Genomic DNA, 15422 nt, shown 5'->3' with positions numbered 1-15422 from the left:
CCATCGGGTCAGGCACTCAAAAATCAATTCATTCATTAAACACCGAGATGGACACTTTGGTATGCTCGAAGCACAAGACAGATCATGTTCCTTTTTATGTACTAGGTGCTGAGCAAAGTCCTTGCCCTGAAATACTCAACAGTCAAGTGCTTCGAAACCCAGCCTCGAACCTGTTTTGGGGGGATCACGATCTTCTGAGAACATCCCTGTACTCTGTTAAAATACTATACTAAAAGCAAACTAGTTAGTGATTTTTTTTTTTAAAGTAACATATCCCTAATTATGAGGGAACTTGGTGACCCCCACGCTAATTTGGCAGGCGGTAAAATCAAACAGCCAAAGACGTGACTAACTACCATAAAGCACCCAGCACAGGCTCTGAGCAGCTACTATGAGCCAAATGCAACTAGTACAGATGCAACTAGTTTCCTTAAAAGAAACAAAACAAAACAAAACAAAAAACAAACAAACAAAAAAACCTACCCCAAATCTCATCAATACATAGTGAAAATTTAAGTAAGATTATTTTTTCCCTTTCTGCTCTCAGTCTTCCAAACAAAATCTGCATAATTAGGTAGGAGCAGCCCTGCTTAAATGAAAAGTTTAAAATGTAAAACTTTAAAAGCTTATTACAATTTCATGGGATTAGATTGTTTTTATGGCAAGAGTAAATTGGTTGTGTGTTGTTCCCCTCCCCAAAATGAATTAAAATAAAAACAGTTTTTAATCAGGTCCTCGGGGATTTGGCCTGGCTTTAGGAATTTTTTATTTCATATTCATTGTATAAGAAATCAAACTCCTCCATTTGAGACCTGAATGTGCAAATTGTTAATATATGATTCTTAGCTGGCATCTTCTGATACACAAGACAGAATAATTTAAGCCTAATCTTCCTCTTAGAAGTGACATTTTGTTCTAAAATTGTTATCCTTTAAGTTCAGCAAATTGGAAGCTTGTTTTCTCAAACTTTACATTTTTTAGGCTGTAACAAACAGCCTCGAATTAATATAAATTTGCTCCTAGCGGTCTTACATGGCTTAACAGGTGGGTGTAATGCAGAGAAAGAGGGACAGGGGGACGGGTTTCTCCGAATGACCGAGAACCACCACCACCACAAGCTGCAGAACTCTCCTTCCTCTTTCCTGTTCAGACACGGAGATCCAGGAGACCCCTGCCATGTATGGGCACTACCTGAGCTTTTCCCATGTGGTGGTCTTGCCTCCTGGGGTGTCTGTGCACTTGCTCATTTGTTTACTCAAACGTCAGTGGGAGCATGGACTACGTGCCAGGCTCTGCTCCGTGGGCATCCAGCAGTGAACAGTAAGGATGGCAGCAACAGACAAGAGCCCCTGCCCTCAATGAGAGCCCATGCTGGATGGGGAGGGTATTAAGTGAAATACAGAATCCATTTGGTGCTGAGAAAGCCTGGAGGAAATGAAGCGGGGGGGCGGGGGGCGGGGTGAGAGTGTGACAGGGAAGCATAGTTCTGATACAGAGGTCCAGGGAGGTGAAGGAGGCATCTGGAGAAAGACCCAAGTGAGTGTACCTCCGATCCTACCTCCATCTCCAGCTCATTCTTCTCTCTTCCCCTCACTCTGGCCACCCACTTTGGCTTAAAAATAACTGTGTTTCCCCCCAATGACCAGAAATAAACAATCGGTTAAAGCTGTGTTCGTGATAGAGGAATCTGGAAGAGAGCTGGTTAATTTGAAGGGGGCAGAACTGGGTTGTGACGTTCGGGTTGGAACCTATAAATTTTAATTCCTTCTACTCTAGAGCCTTTTGCAGGACGTGAATTGACGGCCCTTTGTCTTTGGTGGGCTGTGCCCCTTCTCATCCAAGTCTAAATGGAATGACTGTGAAAAACTCTGGCTGGCTTTGGTCCCTGTTGAAGACCAAATGTATTTATTTTTATTGTGAAGTCATCAGCAAAATGAGGCCAGACCAGTCTCCCCTTCACCAAAATATTATTAAGCAGGGACACCTTTAATTTCTCCATGAGGGAGCAGTTTTCCAGCCAGTGTGACTACAATCTTTTCTCACACTGACCTATACTGTCATTGCTTATCTTCATTAAAACTTGCATTCTGCCAAAAGACTATGCAGGATGTGGAAAAGAAGGAGATATATATATATATTTTTTTTTTTTTTCTTTTTTTAAGTCAAGACCAAACAGGAGAGCTGAGGCTCAGTTCGGGGATATGCCCAATATCTCAGCAAATGTCTCCATACGTCCCACTAGTTTTGTGGTTTTCCATTTCCCTTAGGTGTCCAGAAGCTTGTGTTAGTTTTAAGATGATTAAAGCATTTGGTCACAGCCACATGACTGAAGCACGTAGTAAGCAAATCATTTAGATCTGTCTTTTCAACAAAGGAAGCGATAAAGAGGTTTTAGAATAAGTAACACTTAAAAGCTTTTCCGTGTACACATGGTAAATTGTTAGCTAATTCTCTGGCCATCAGTCACTGGACAGCAGACCGTCACGGAGAGTGTTCCTGGCTCTCAGAGGGGCGGCTGAACCTTAATTCCTAGAAGATGGCTCCACATCTCTCACCAGGAAGTCCCACCTGGTCCCCGGTGTTCCGCCATATGTTCTCGTCCAATGGGCCCTTTGATATCAGGCACGACACAAAAGCCTCGGGGGACAGGGGCTGCGGAAGGAGGAACTCGGGCTTCAGATCCAACTGTGGCCTGGAGGACCCATGTGAGTAATAGCTGTTGACTCACCTATGAAATGGAGAAGCTCCTACCTACAGCTCCTAGCACTCTTGTGCAGAAAACAGTCAAGGAGATCATGTATATATCGCACTCCCTGTGGAGTGAGTTGAAGGAACCCAATACACTAACGGCAGCTGCCACCAAAGGAGAGCGGGTCCTCAAGCATGCCCGCTGGATCGTCCCCTCAAGTGGTGCGCATCTCTGCAGATAGAAGGAAGACCCTTCACGGTCTGATGGGTGCCCACTGTTCACACCTGCATGTCTCTCTCTCTCCCTCTCCCTTTGGGAAACAGGTTTCCATATTGCCTGAAGAAAGTGGCAGTAACAGCTGATACTATTTACAAGCAGAAGCAAGCTTCCTACCACCCCCCAGCTCCCGGGTGCTCATCTCTGTCTCCCGAGATAACGGACATCCTGAGGCTCCCGCCTGCACCGCCAGCTTATTCCACTCAAGAACTGTGGCTTCTCTGAGCCAACCCTGAACATCCAGGGGGCTACTGATGTTAACGTTCTAATTTTTCTCAGCAAGCCCTCGGAGGCTTACCCCCATCTAATTTGTCTGAGCTTTTCACACCGCATATTGGACCCAGGTTTTAAGAACCTTTGGAACAGACTTCGTGCTGGTTGCCAACATCAGAATTTGATCTGTGGGTAGAAGGGCTCTATCTGACAGGATACACCCTCCGTTGTTTGAATCTCTTGCTCTCTTAGGCCTTTGGATTCACAGACTTGGCAGTACCCACCCGCTCTGTTCCCTGCTGCCTTGTGTAGTATGGCCAAGAGAGGCTAGATTCACTATCACCAGAAAAAAGAGAGGAGAGAGAGAGAGAGAGAAGAGGCAGGCACAAGACACGCAAAGGTATAGCTTGAACACAGAGAGGAAAGCGTGTTTGTGTGTTTGCTTCCCTTTTTTTTTTTTTTAAACTCACTGAGACAAGTATTGTCCTTGAAGAAGTTCAAAAATTTCAGGCACTCTTCTATATCATTCCCACTGTTGCTGCAGTCACACCACGGGGCCACGCTGAGGCTACTGGAGTCTATGTAGTTGGGGGTCATGACTGTACCTAAGAAAGTAAAAATAAGGCACCTTGTTCTCATGTGATCGTACAGACTTTTCTCTAGCCTAAGGAGAAACAAATGTTCCTCTGACACGGACACACCACGGATAATTACAAACATTGGGTTGGCTGAGTGGGAAATTATGTTAAGCAGTGCATTTTCTTGGTAATTTATCTTGAGCACATAAAATAATTTACACATTTACTTAAAAAATTATAACAGAACTCCTTGAGCTGCACTTAGGGTGTTTTTTTTTTCTGCCCAAATGGTATGGATGTTATGGAGTAGGAGAGAATTAACTTCGAATGCATGAGTTCCCAAATCCCTTGCATTTTCTTGAAAATGTTATTAATCTCCATAAATAGATAGAACTGGTTTCACATATCTTAAAAAATCCTTTTAGGACTTTGCATCCACTTCCCTCAGAAGCAAATGGTTTCTTCAAAGGAACACAGGGGAGCTTCGAAGCTATCTTTTGGGTTCCCTGACATCCGGAACATATATAATGAGGCCTCTGCTCACCAGACACTCAAGTGCTTTAAATAAAGTCTTCCAAGTTGTGAAGGAATTGGAAAGGGAACTGGAAATCCTCTAAGCTGATGGCTTCTAGAGTATTGTCTCAGAAGTCCTCAAAAGCCCTCAAAGAAATGCTGGGTGGTCTCTCTTGCCTACATCTTCCTATGTTCATGGTTTTTCTGATGAGCTCTGTGCTGGCGCAAATAAGCAAAGCATTTATGCTTAATACAACCCAAATGTCTTCTTCTGGGTGGTTCGCACCAGGCGATGCCTAAGTCATGCCAAGAAGCCTTCTGTTTTTCTGTATTTTGTGGACATAAAAGTAATAGTGGTCAGTGAGTCACAGGATATATTTTGTTCACTACAGAAAAAAAAATTCTTTGTAAGCTCTTCTAAGTCAAAGATATGTCTTTTTTACCCTACATTCCTTACCAATTCAAACTACATTATCTCCTGTTATACCTTGGGATGGGAACTTTGACCCACAACAGAGAGTAAGCACTTAATTTGGATGAGAAAGGACAAGGTACCCCAAACCCTGAGTCCAGAGGTTAAAATGTGTCTACTAAGTAGCCAGTGAATGCCGGACACCGTGATGGGTCTCTGACATATGGAAGAAGCAGGCGCAAGCTTTGTCCTGAAGACACTAGAACCCAATGACCAGTGTGGAGGGAAAGATCCAGACCCAAGAGGGAAATAAATTTTGGTCTGTAAAATGCATTGCTTCAACCATTTCATTCCATTATATGATGAGTATTTCATCATCCTGGGCATGTGATGGCTTCCAAGCCAGAAATGCCTGGCAGCCCTGTGCCTTGGCCACTCATGGAGGATTTAATGAACACATATGCCTGGAAGGATATGGACAGAGGTATTCATAGGGATTATATCTGGGAGTAGAGTTGTAGATCCTTCCAGCTGTCTCCTTTGGGTTTCTCTGTATTTTTTTTTAACTTTTTATAATGAGCACGGCTTAATTATTTCCATTGTTGCTCACACCTGTAATTCCATAGTTGATAAGTAACCCCTAGTAGAGACCAACTTACTTAAGAAAAGGAAAGAGTGAATGCGAATTTGGGATATTGATTCAAGGAAGTTACACTCATTGGGATACAGCCACAAAAATGGTAAACAGCATTGGGGAAAGGTCTTGGCCAAGAGAACACAGGTATTCTTTAAAAAGAACGCTGGGATGAGTGGGCAGGCACCTGTAATATCCCCCCATTAAATGCCATCATTGATTTTCCCGAAAGCTCTTGCCAGTTTTAAGCCACTCTGGTGACAAAAAAAAATTGAGTCTGTGCTGTCATTCTTGGTGGGAAGTTTTTCCTGCCCGGTGACTTGTGCAGTCGCTGTGGCTGAGCCATCATGCTTCTGACAAGTGTGATTTCCCTCATCCCTCCACAGCCTTCACTACACATTTGTCCTCAAACGTCAGTTGTGACAGAGCCCTTCCACCAGAACACCTGCCTCTCTTCCTGCCTGCCCCTTTTAGCCACAAACACAAATCTGCCTCACTTCTGACCTTCTAACTCACTACCCTAATCGCACTGCTGCCCCGAATGCCAAGAACCCACTTCCCATCTGGAGAGGCAGAAAACACTGTTTCTGCTAGGTCCGTTCTCCTGGAAACATCCTAGGCGACCTCACTCCCTGCACATCAGGAGCTGAATTACCAAGAATATCAATGGTGAGAAGGACCCCAGTAGTTAGGGGTTTTATTTCCATTTCTGGGGAGCAGCCTTTTTTATTTCCCCAGACAGAATGACTTCCAAATGCCCTAATTCAATGAGCTCGGGGGGACCTGCTCCCCTCTTCCATGGCCATGTTTTTTTTTTTTCCTTTCCTATTGTTCTGTGTGGTTGGTTCCCCCGCCCCCCCCCACCCCCACCCTGATGCTTCTCAGGTGCTCACACCACAGTCTTCCTTCCCTGGGAGATTCCCTGCTTCCTGCCTCTGCCTTGGCACAGCCGTGATCCCCAGGTTTCGTTTTTCTGCAGGTAAGTCCTATAGGGCTTAACATCAAAACCCCAGCACAGAGGTTACTACGATTTTCCCTCTTGCAGACAGTGGCAGGCTACAATGGAAAGAGTCCGTGAGTATCTGTAAGCCAGACTTCCCTCCCGTCCTGCTTCTCCCTATTCTTACCAATAAGCCCTGAGTAGGCGAGGAGGCAGTCGGCATAGTTTTCCTTCAGACAGCTGCTGGCAGACCTTGACTCGGGTTGGCAGTTGGTAAAAAAATCTGCAAGGCGAGATCTGCAATGGGGAGAAAGGGTAAGCTGTGTGTTTTGAAATACCCTAAACTTCTGAACCAACGTAACTTTTCTTTGTTCCTTCGTCAATACACCTTTTTCCGCACCAAAAGAAAAAAAAAAAGAAAGTGTGAGCTCTTAGGATGTGAGCACCCCCTCTTATCCAACTCCCCTACCCAAACATCCCCTCCTTCCCCCAGCCCTCTGCCCACCTGTGTGTCTGCTTATTTGCAGAGAAGTCTTCAGGGCCTATAACTGGAGAAATCTAGATGCTTTGAAGTTTCCATTCAATATTTATTTCTGACAGACTTATTTGCATCTTTAGGAAATATGCTTCTCTACACACTCACCAGAGATCTACACTGGGAAAATATTTACTTTATACAGAAACATGTCCCTGGCATCCAAATAGGATCCTACAGCCCATCTGCTCCCGTAATTCCTGCTGGCTTTAAAAATACGTGTATTTGTCTTGTAAGTTATCTCTCACTCCCCAGCCCAGGGGATAGGGATTGATTCCTGCCAAGTGACACTGAGGAGGGGCTCACTGCTCCAGAAGGAGGGACAGGTGATGCTCACTTGAGGCACCGATTCACTGTGTGATGGGACCTTCTGGGGGAGGAGGTGCCTGGAGGGGCCGCTGACCATTGCTGCACCTGTCCACAGCTAGGAAGCTGCCCAGGGGCCAGAGCAGTCCACTGGGAAGCCATGAGTGGTGGCAAAACTGCAGAGCCCCGGAGATGGAGAGGGGCCACAGACACGCTGGTCTGGGGAGGCAGAAGGCTCTTTGTGGCCAACTGGCTGTTTTTCAGTCTGAAGAGCATATTGTTGGAGAGATCCTGAATGAGAGTGGGGCCACTGCCGAGGTCATCTCAGCAGACAACAGCTCTGCTTCTGAGCGAAGAACACAATGGACTTCAAGAGAATTTAAATTATCCGGCAATTATGGGAGACAATGGATGGTTGTCTCGGCTCTTTTCTCTTCAGCATACCCAAATTGGCAGACAACATACATAGTGCTGTTTTTCCCTCCTTCCACCCAAAAAACTGTGTTTACTTAGCATACCTTGGGTTATGTGCGAGCTTGCGTGGCGGGGCAGAGCAAGGTAGTGTGTATGGAGATCACAGAGGTTTGTAAAAGGTCTGCAGGAAGCCCATTATGTGTCCCTTTACTACAATCGTAGCTAGCGGGGAGTTAAGAGGCCCAATGAAATTGTCTGAGTTCATAGCACACTGCAAAGGCTGCAGGGTGTCTGTGAGGGTCTGGTCTCTCCTCAAACCCTATTAAGCAGGGGTATCTGAGCCTCCCAAGCTGCGCCCATCTGGGCCCCATCCGTGTGTGCCTGGTCCCATCACTGTCAATCCCCAGGGCAGGTGCTACAACAAAGCTTTACTTTCTTTGCACGGCACCTGAGAGTCCTCAGAGAGGCCCCCACATCCCGCTTCCCAAGCAGGGCCATGTGCTGAAGCTAAGGGTCTTGGCAAAATCCTCCAAATGAGACTTGAGTGTGAGACCGTCTGCGTGCCTGGATCTCCCACCGTCTAAGCCTCGTTGGTGTTTTCTGACTCTAATTGAACACACTGGAGGGCATAAAACCTGGCCATTTTTGTAGCCTGGTTAGAGGATTCATTTTTCCGAGGAAATCCCTAAAGGTGGCTCGGGCTTACTCAACTGACTCCAATGGCATCCAGCTTGGACTGAGTGTTAATTTCAGAAGAATTTTCCCAGTCATGAAAGTTAATGATCTGGTGCTGCTGGGCTTCTAACTTTCCAAAGGCCAACTGTGGTTCAGGCAGCTGGGCTTCCAGCGTTGCCCACAACCTGAGCAGCTCTCTGACCTGGCAGCCCTGCACTCCCAGCCTGTCCCCCAGAGATGGACAAAAGGTCGCTTTGTCTCTGAGTCCCTGTTTCTCATAGTCTCTCAAGCAGACTATTAACTGAACGGCACCACAATGCGGATTACTATCCTTCAGCGCGAGGCTAATGCCACCAGACTCATTTTGCTTAACAACCTCAGAATTGACTCACAATTGGACTCTGGAATGAAAGGCTAATTGAGTCAGTCTGCTGCGCAGAGTAGAACCCTGATTGGGAGGATAAAACCAGATACATGGCTCTGAGCAGAAGCCCGGACGGGCTGGTTTGTGACAGAAGACTGTCAGCACAGATCCCGGTCCTAAGATGCACACGGCCAGTGGACAGAGTTTCAAGATGATGATGAGCACAGGCAGTGTTGCCCAAACACCAGCATTTGCCTGTTGTTTTTTTTTTTCCTCTCTCATTTGACCCACCAGCATTTCTACTTGGAGACAGGACTATAATTTCAGAGGACTCACATTTTACAGATAGAAAAACTGAGGTTTACACAGTGTTGTGCTGGAGGGAGTCCATGCCTGGATGACTGGTCCATCCTTGCAAGTCGGTTAACATCACAGTGGTGTTTTGAGAGTAACCTCGGAGGGAGTATTTGCACCACGGTGATGGGCAAACACCCGCCACATCAGGGCTCTGTGTCATTCTTAGACAATCAGCTACTTAGCATGTATTGGCACGACCCTGTTTGAAGACCAGCAGGAGGTATTTAGTCCTATTGATAAAGCCCGTGTCATGTCTTGGGAGTGAAGTCCCAGCCCATCCAGTCTGGCTTCCCCTTTATTCCCAGTCATTTTTGGGCCAAATAAAATGGTATAGGACCATTTAATCTCCAGTTGTTAGGGCCTCTCAAAGACCCTTCCTTCCTAACATCTTCTCTTATGGACATGGTCCTCGGAAATCTCTTAAAGCAACATATGAAAATGGTTACAGATGGTTACATGTATCGATAAAGCCACTGAGTCCTTGTCAGTTCCACAGTTCCATGGCCTGAATGATGCATCAAGTACCTTAGAAGCAGTAAGTTCTGTCTCTGAATTCAAATCGCCCACCAAGACAAACAAGGAAACACATTACAATAATACTGTAACTAGGCAGTATTATTGTAGAAAGGCTATTGCAGAAAGGCAGAAAGGCTGCTAATAAAATAATATCTAACATGAATGAAGTATTTAACATATGCTAGGTATGTCTTTATATTTTTCCCTGAGAACTCTTAATAAGGTAGAGGCAATTATTTTCTTATCTGAATTTCACTAAGGAGGAAACCACAGCTTAACAAGTTTAGACTAAATAGTGAGTAGCAGAACCAGGCTATAAGTCCACGACTTAAGCTTTTAACACTCCTCTCGTTCCAGAGAGGCCATGATATGGGGACTGGGAGTCAGAGGATGGCTCGGGTCCATCAGGCAGAGGCGGAGGGGATATGTTCAGCAGAAGGAGGCGGCACAGGATAGAGTCAGTAAGTTCATACAACACCCGGGGTTATGATAATGGAATGTCTGTATGTGCCAGAGACTGATTTAAGAGCTTGACATGTGTGCACACATTTAATACACCAACCTTAGCAGGTGATACTATCAGTCCCATTTTGCAGATGAAGAAACTGAGGCAAAGAGAGTTTAAGTGAACTCCCTCCAGGTCACAGAGCTCTGTGGTGGAGCTGGAACACTACCACATTCAATCTGACTCCAGAGCTGGAAATCATTTGCAACTGCTACACTGAACACACGTATCACCCAGAAAAACGTTAGCTGTCCTCGTGGGATGGCCAAGCCACGGGATGCAAATGGTGAATGACAGGTGATGAGATGGCAAGGGCTTGAAGAGCCTTGAATGACCTCAGAGTTTGAATTTTATCCTCAAACCACTGGGAACCACTGAAGATTTTTACTTGAATTTAATTTTATGTTTTAAGATTTTATTTATTTATTTGAGAGAGAATGTGAAAGGAAGAATGAGCAGGAAAAGAGGCAGAAGGAGAGCAAGAAGCAGGCTTCGTGCTGAGCAGGGGGCCTGATGCAGGACTCCATCGCAGGACCCTGTGATCACGATCTGAGCCCAAGGCAGACGCTTGACCGACTGAGCCACCCAGGCACCCCTACTGAAGGTTTTTAAACAAAGGAGTAACAATATCAGATTTGCATGTTGGGAAGACTTTTTGGATCTCTCAGCCATTCAGCAAAGATTTGCTTGAGACGTATCCCATGCCCTCACTGTCCTAGCAGCAATGGGGAGGCAGGACACTGGCCAGTGGGAGACATGGTTGCTTACTTAGGAGACTGTAGCCAGTGGGGAGCCACTAGGGAGACCTGAAGGCCTGAAGGAGAGGAAGAAAGGAGGATGCACCGGAGGCAGGTTTTACTAGAACGGAAGTCAAGACTGTCGAAAGGAGGGGCAGAATTGAGGCATAGGCAGCTCGGCAAAGGGCGGGGATGTGGGGGGACCAGTCTGCGAGGAAGATGAGGCCATACAGAGTTCACTGCACCATGGGAGGCAAGCATCTCGCAGGTTCAAGCTTAAGATCTTCACCTGCCCAATCACCAACCACGGCCTGAGCACCTGCTATGCCCCGGCCCCCAGCGTCCATGGACAGCCCTCGCTGCACACACTTGCCCTGCCCGCCTTGGGTTAAAGAGTCTCGTTGTAGCCTGTTGTGGTCGCTCCCCTGCCTGGGCTGCACTGATCCAAACACAAAAGCTTAAACGTCCAGTGTGGGATTAACAAAGAAATTCCACAATTGGATCTCTTCTGGAGACATGAAATCTCCATGACTACAAGCACTGATGAACCTGATTTTCTCTAAGAAAATGAAAAGGAAATGAATAGGCAATAATGTAGAAATGTATCTCCCTCCGAAAGAGAAAATTCCCACCCTTAGAAAGGAAGAAAACACAGTAAATGCCAAGGTAGCCTTAGCAAACCGGCAGAAGAGAAAAACAGTGGTTTATATAGAACATATCACACTAAGGGAAGCGTGCTGCTAACTGAAATAGAAAAATGATTCTAATGATAAGATCTAGGAGAGTCTTCTCAAACAGCAAATGGTCTTTTGACAGTGGGGGAAAAATCATTTATCTACTTTTTCCGTAACATTTTTAGGAAAATAGTGTTATAGCAAATAGGTTAAAAAAAAAATCTAACATACTAGTAATGCCCACTTTAACTCCTCCTGGATCATCCTACTCTTTTAAAAGTTTGTTGTTTCTTTTTTTTTTTTCCAGGATGAATCCTATACTTGGACATAAGCTGTGTGGTTCATGGAAATGAGCTCTGGACCAGGAATCGTGAGGTCCTGAGTGAGATCCAGCCTCTGACATGAACTACCCAGAACTCCCATATTCATTGCTGCACTACTTAGTTCTTGGATTTCCCTTACACTTCAACGATAAAATCTAGGGCTGCTTGAAGATACTTGTTTTCAAAGAGTACTTGTTTTCAAAGCGTTATTATTGTTCTCACCCACGAGTCTACTTTGCCATGAAACATGATTTTGCGTCTAGGCATTGGGTTTGTATAGAGACCCAGATTTCTCTAGTGGACCCGCTCATCTCCCATGTAAGAAAACCAAAGGCCAAAAGGTTAAGCTCTTGCCCTGAGTCACACGGTGGGTGTGGCAGATGGCAGGTGTCAGCCCTGGAAGTGGAAAATGCAGAGGGGGTTGGACCTCAAGTTCCCAGGAAGATGATTTAAGTCATTGAGTGTATAACTGCTCTCCCCCTCCCACCATTTGGCCAGATTGTTCTTCAGAGCCTAATGCTATTCCACGGACTCTAGCCTCGATGAGCGCTCTGAATGGCATTCGGGAGCCCAGCAGGGGTCATGGATGCATCCAGGACCCTGAACCTGAGCCTGGAGAGTCTATCGATGCATTAGGCTTCCCTTTACTGAGAGGCTTTGGGGCCGCCACTGGTGTCCATTCAGGACTGCAGAGCTTGACTGACTGGTCCAAACCCAGAACCTTGGGAAGGGATCCCTTTATTCACCTGCTTGTGTAAGAAATGACTAGCATTTGTCTCTGACCACAGCGTGACCATCAGGGCTTTCAAGTCTCAGTTTTCAAAGCAAGCCATGTAGTCTAGAAAGGTTTTCTTAATTAGAGGAAACAAAAGTCCGAGGAAACAAAGCACGCCAGGCCCAAGAGGGACATGCACCTGTCTCTAGCCCCAGCTCTACCTTTCATCTTCTCACACCTTAGCAAACTAGTTCACTTCTCCAACTCCATTTCTTCACCTGGAAAATGGGGCAAATGCCATTCACAGTCGTTTTACGTGGCTGCTGTGAGAACTCATGGAAAGTTCTATAAAGCTCTTCACTCAGGACCCAGAATACACATTACCCAATACATTTTCATATCCTATCCCTTCTTTTTTTTTTCTCCCCAATTTCTGGTCCATTTCAACATGAAGCCCTTGTAGCCCAGACCCACAGCAAGCTCAACACAGGGGGACAGGCCTCTTAGCCTGCCTTCCACCAGCCCCTTGTATCACATATGGAGGCTACGTCTGTGGAGTGACTCTGACCAAAACAAATTTCAGAAGTCTGAAGCCAGGAATCCTGTGGTGTTACTTAGGACCTCTCAGTCATATGAGCTCATAGAATAAAGGCATTTTTAAGAAAAAGCTCCTTTTCCCCCTGGGGCTTCGGGGGAAAGAAATATTTTTTAAATGACGAAATGTCAGTGAGTTTGTTAATACTGCTAATCTCTTATGCAGAATAAAAATAATTTGAAAAACATGCTGCTAATATTAGCACCGAGATGACAAAGCAAGAGCTCTAGAATGGTGATTTTCTGGTACGGTGACACAAAACAGATTTTTCTCGTTCCGTTTTTAGAAAATTACCTTAGCCCTTCTTCCCCGGCAGCCTACCGAGAGCACATCTGGAAAGCATCCTCTCGCAGATCAGAGCCTATATTCAAGACATTCTGCAGAGGTGTTTTCTTGCCTTGCTGTTCCCCGCTTTGTGGGTGCATGCGAGCTTCCGGCGGGGGGCGGTCAAAGCCCAGCATGTTCTCTGGGGCACAGTCTGCAGAGCTGGGGGGATGCGCAGGTTGCCCTTCAGAAAGCCAGGGTCTTCCCCAGGCCCGTGAGAGAGTGTGGCTTCCCTGGGGCAATTCCGAGGCAGGTTCACCTCCCCAGACACACATACCCGCAGCTCTGCACACCTTGAGTTTCTCAGCCCCCTAATGTGGGTTTCCACCCTGGTGGGATGATTAAAGCCCAACAAGTTAATGGACTTCTCATTGACTTAGCCAAACTGTGACCCCCTGTTTTCGGGAAAGTACTGTGAGGTCCAAGAAACTTTGCCTAACGTGTCTGTTTCCTGGCACAATACGGCTCTCGAAGCCAAGAAGAGGTTTGCCCTGTTCCTCCCAAAGCCCTGCTCAGCTTCATCGTGATACTTGGGAGGCTACAACCCATTTAATACACACAGCTGTCCTCACTTGCTCTGGGGAACCCTGATCACAGCTGCTCGTCCAGTTCCTTGGTAGCTCTTGGCCCAGCATGTGGGTCACAGGAGGCTATGATCACCACCTTCAGGGCTCGCCCCCTGGTGCGGTGACAAAGCCCTTCCAAGGAAGGACTTCAGGAAGTGCAGGTGTCACCCAGGGCTTTAGTCCCTGTGTCCTGCTTGGGGGTTCTCTCCAGGGTGAGGGTTCCGGGCAAGCATGCCGCAGGGCAGAGATGCTGTGTTTCCTTAGCCTTTCTGAGGACGTGAAACAGCGGCAGCCCCCTGAAGGGCGTCCAGGTCGGCATCTGATCGATCTCGGCAGCCCTCACGGAGCCACCTTGCACAAGCACTGACAGCTGTCAATCAACAGCTGCGGAGGGGCTGACAGGGTTTGACAGCTAATCTCTACATGGAAAATCTGAAAAGCAAGCTATGGCAGTTGGCAAGGGAATCCTTGGAATTCCAACGGTGAAGGGGCTCTTGGCAGCCTTGGGTCGGATGCCCCAGAGCTGCCTTCGGGCCAGAACTCCTCCCTTCACCCCCCTCTCCAATCTCTCCACGGACTCACGGATGGTCATAATATAAGCAAACTGTAAGTCCCCTCGGGCACAAAGACCCTGCCAACAGTCCTACACTGGTTACACGGCCAAGGCAAATAAAGTTGTTCTGTATTATCCACGCTACGAGATGTCCTCCGGTGCACAAAACTCCACTTGGACAGTGCTTGTTTTTATGGGAAGCAATGGAAGGAAAAGAGAAATTTGAGGTTTTCTGGATGATTAAATTATCATAAAACATTCAGATATCTACTAACGGTCTGTGACAAATCAGCCAAAACTCTTTGAGAGTCCATCTTATCCAATCAGTCTTTCATATTTCTGCACAAGAATTAGTCATCAGTGTTGTGGCTTTGGGCCACAAGGAGAAATAGAAATCTAGATGCTCGACCAATCTTTCATCAGTACAGCCACTCCTTCAAACTCTAGACCACCATGGGATGAATTTACTTCGTTAAACTCTGCAGGCCCTTCCATCTTCAGGAGTGAATTACAGCAGTTGCCTTACATTCAACCCGGGAATCTGAGAAGCCCCAAGTCAACTAACTGCTCAGGCACCCCTGGGGCAGCAAAGGTCACCCTCCATGGTTTTACTGAATTATTTATGCCCACTCTCACTTTAGAAAGAATTTCAAGATGCCTTCAGATGTAGCTTTCTTTGATGCAACAGATAAATGTAAATGGAGTGAAGGTCTTAGGGACCACTGAGAAATCAGACAGAGGGAGTAGTACTATTACTGCAAAATGCACACATACCCTTGGCGGCATGAAAGTTACATACTTGGCTCCATGATTTCTAGCAATGCCTGGGGACTAATCTGTTCTGCAATTCATGATAAACTACTGTAGACAGAAGATGTCTATACTCTAATCCTGGAACCACAGACAGTGTGAACATGTATACATTTGGCATGGTGATGAAAAGGCCTTGGAATGTGTGATTGTAGTTTCAGGTCTTCAGGTAAGCATATTCTTCTGGATCACCCAGGT

General features: G+C 46.3%; 1 protein-coding gene across 3 annotated transcripts in view; it reads right to left on the bottom strand.

Moving 5' to 3' along the window:
* The window catches only part of GFRA1 (GDNF family receptor alpha 1), a 202698-nt gene that overhangs the window by 25983 nt on the left and 161293 nt on the right, over positions 1–15422 (bottom strand). For all 3 annotated transcript variants that reach the window (XM_032878967.1, XM_032878985.1, XM_032878976.1), the window contains 2 exons: positions 6443–6552; positions 3649–3783 (listed from right to left, as the gene is read on the bottom strand). In XM_032878967.1, the coding sequence (XP_032734858.1) occupies positions 3649–3783; positions 6443–6552 (245 nt within the window). The remainder of the gene's footprint in view (positions 1–3648; positions 3784–6442; positions 6553–15422) is intronic.

The sequence above is a fragment of the Lontra canadensis genome, unplaced genomic scaffold (genome assembly GCF_010015895.1).
Source record: "Lontra canadensis isolate GAN:19392208 unplaced genomic scaffold, GSC_riverotter_1.0 scaffold3, whole genome shotgun sequence".
NCBI lineage: Eukaryota > Metazoa > Chordata > Mammalia > Carnivora > Mustelidae > Lontra > Lontra canadensis.
Note: the sequence above shows the minus strand (reverse complement) of the source record. Positions and strands in the feature narration are given on the sequence as shown.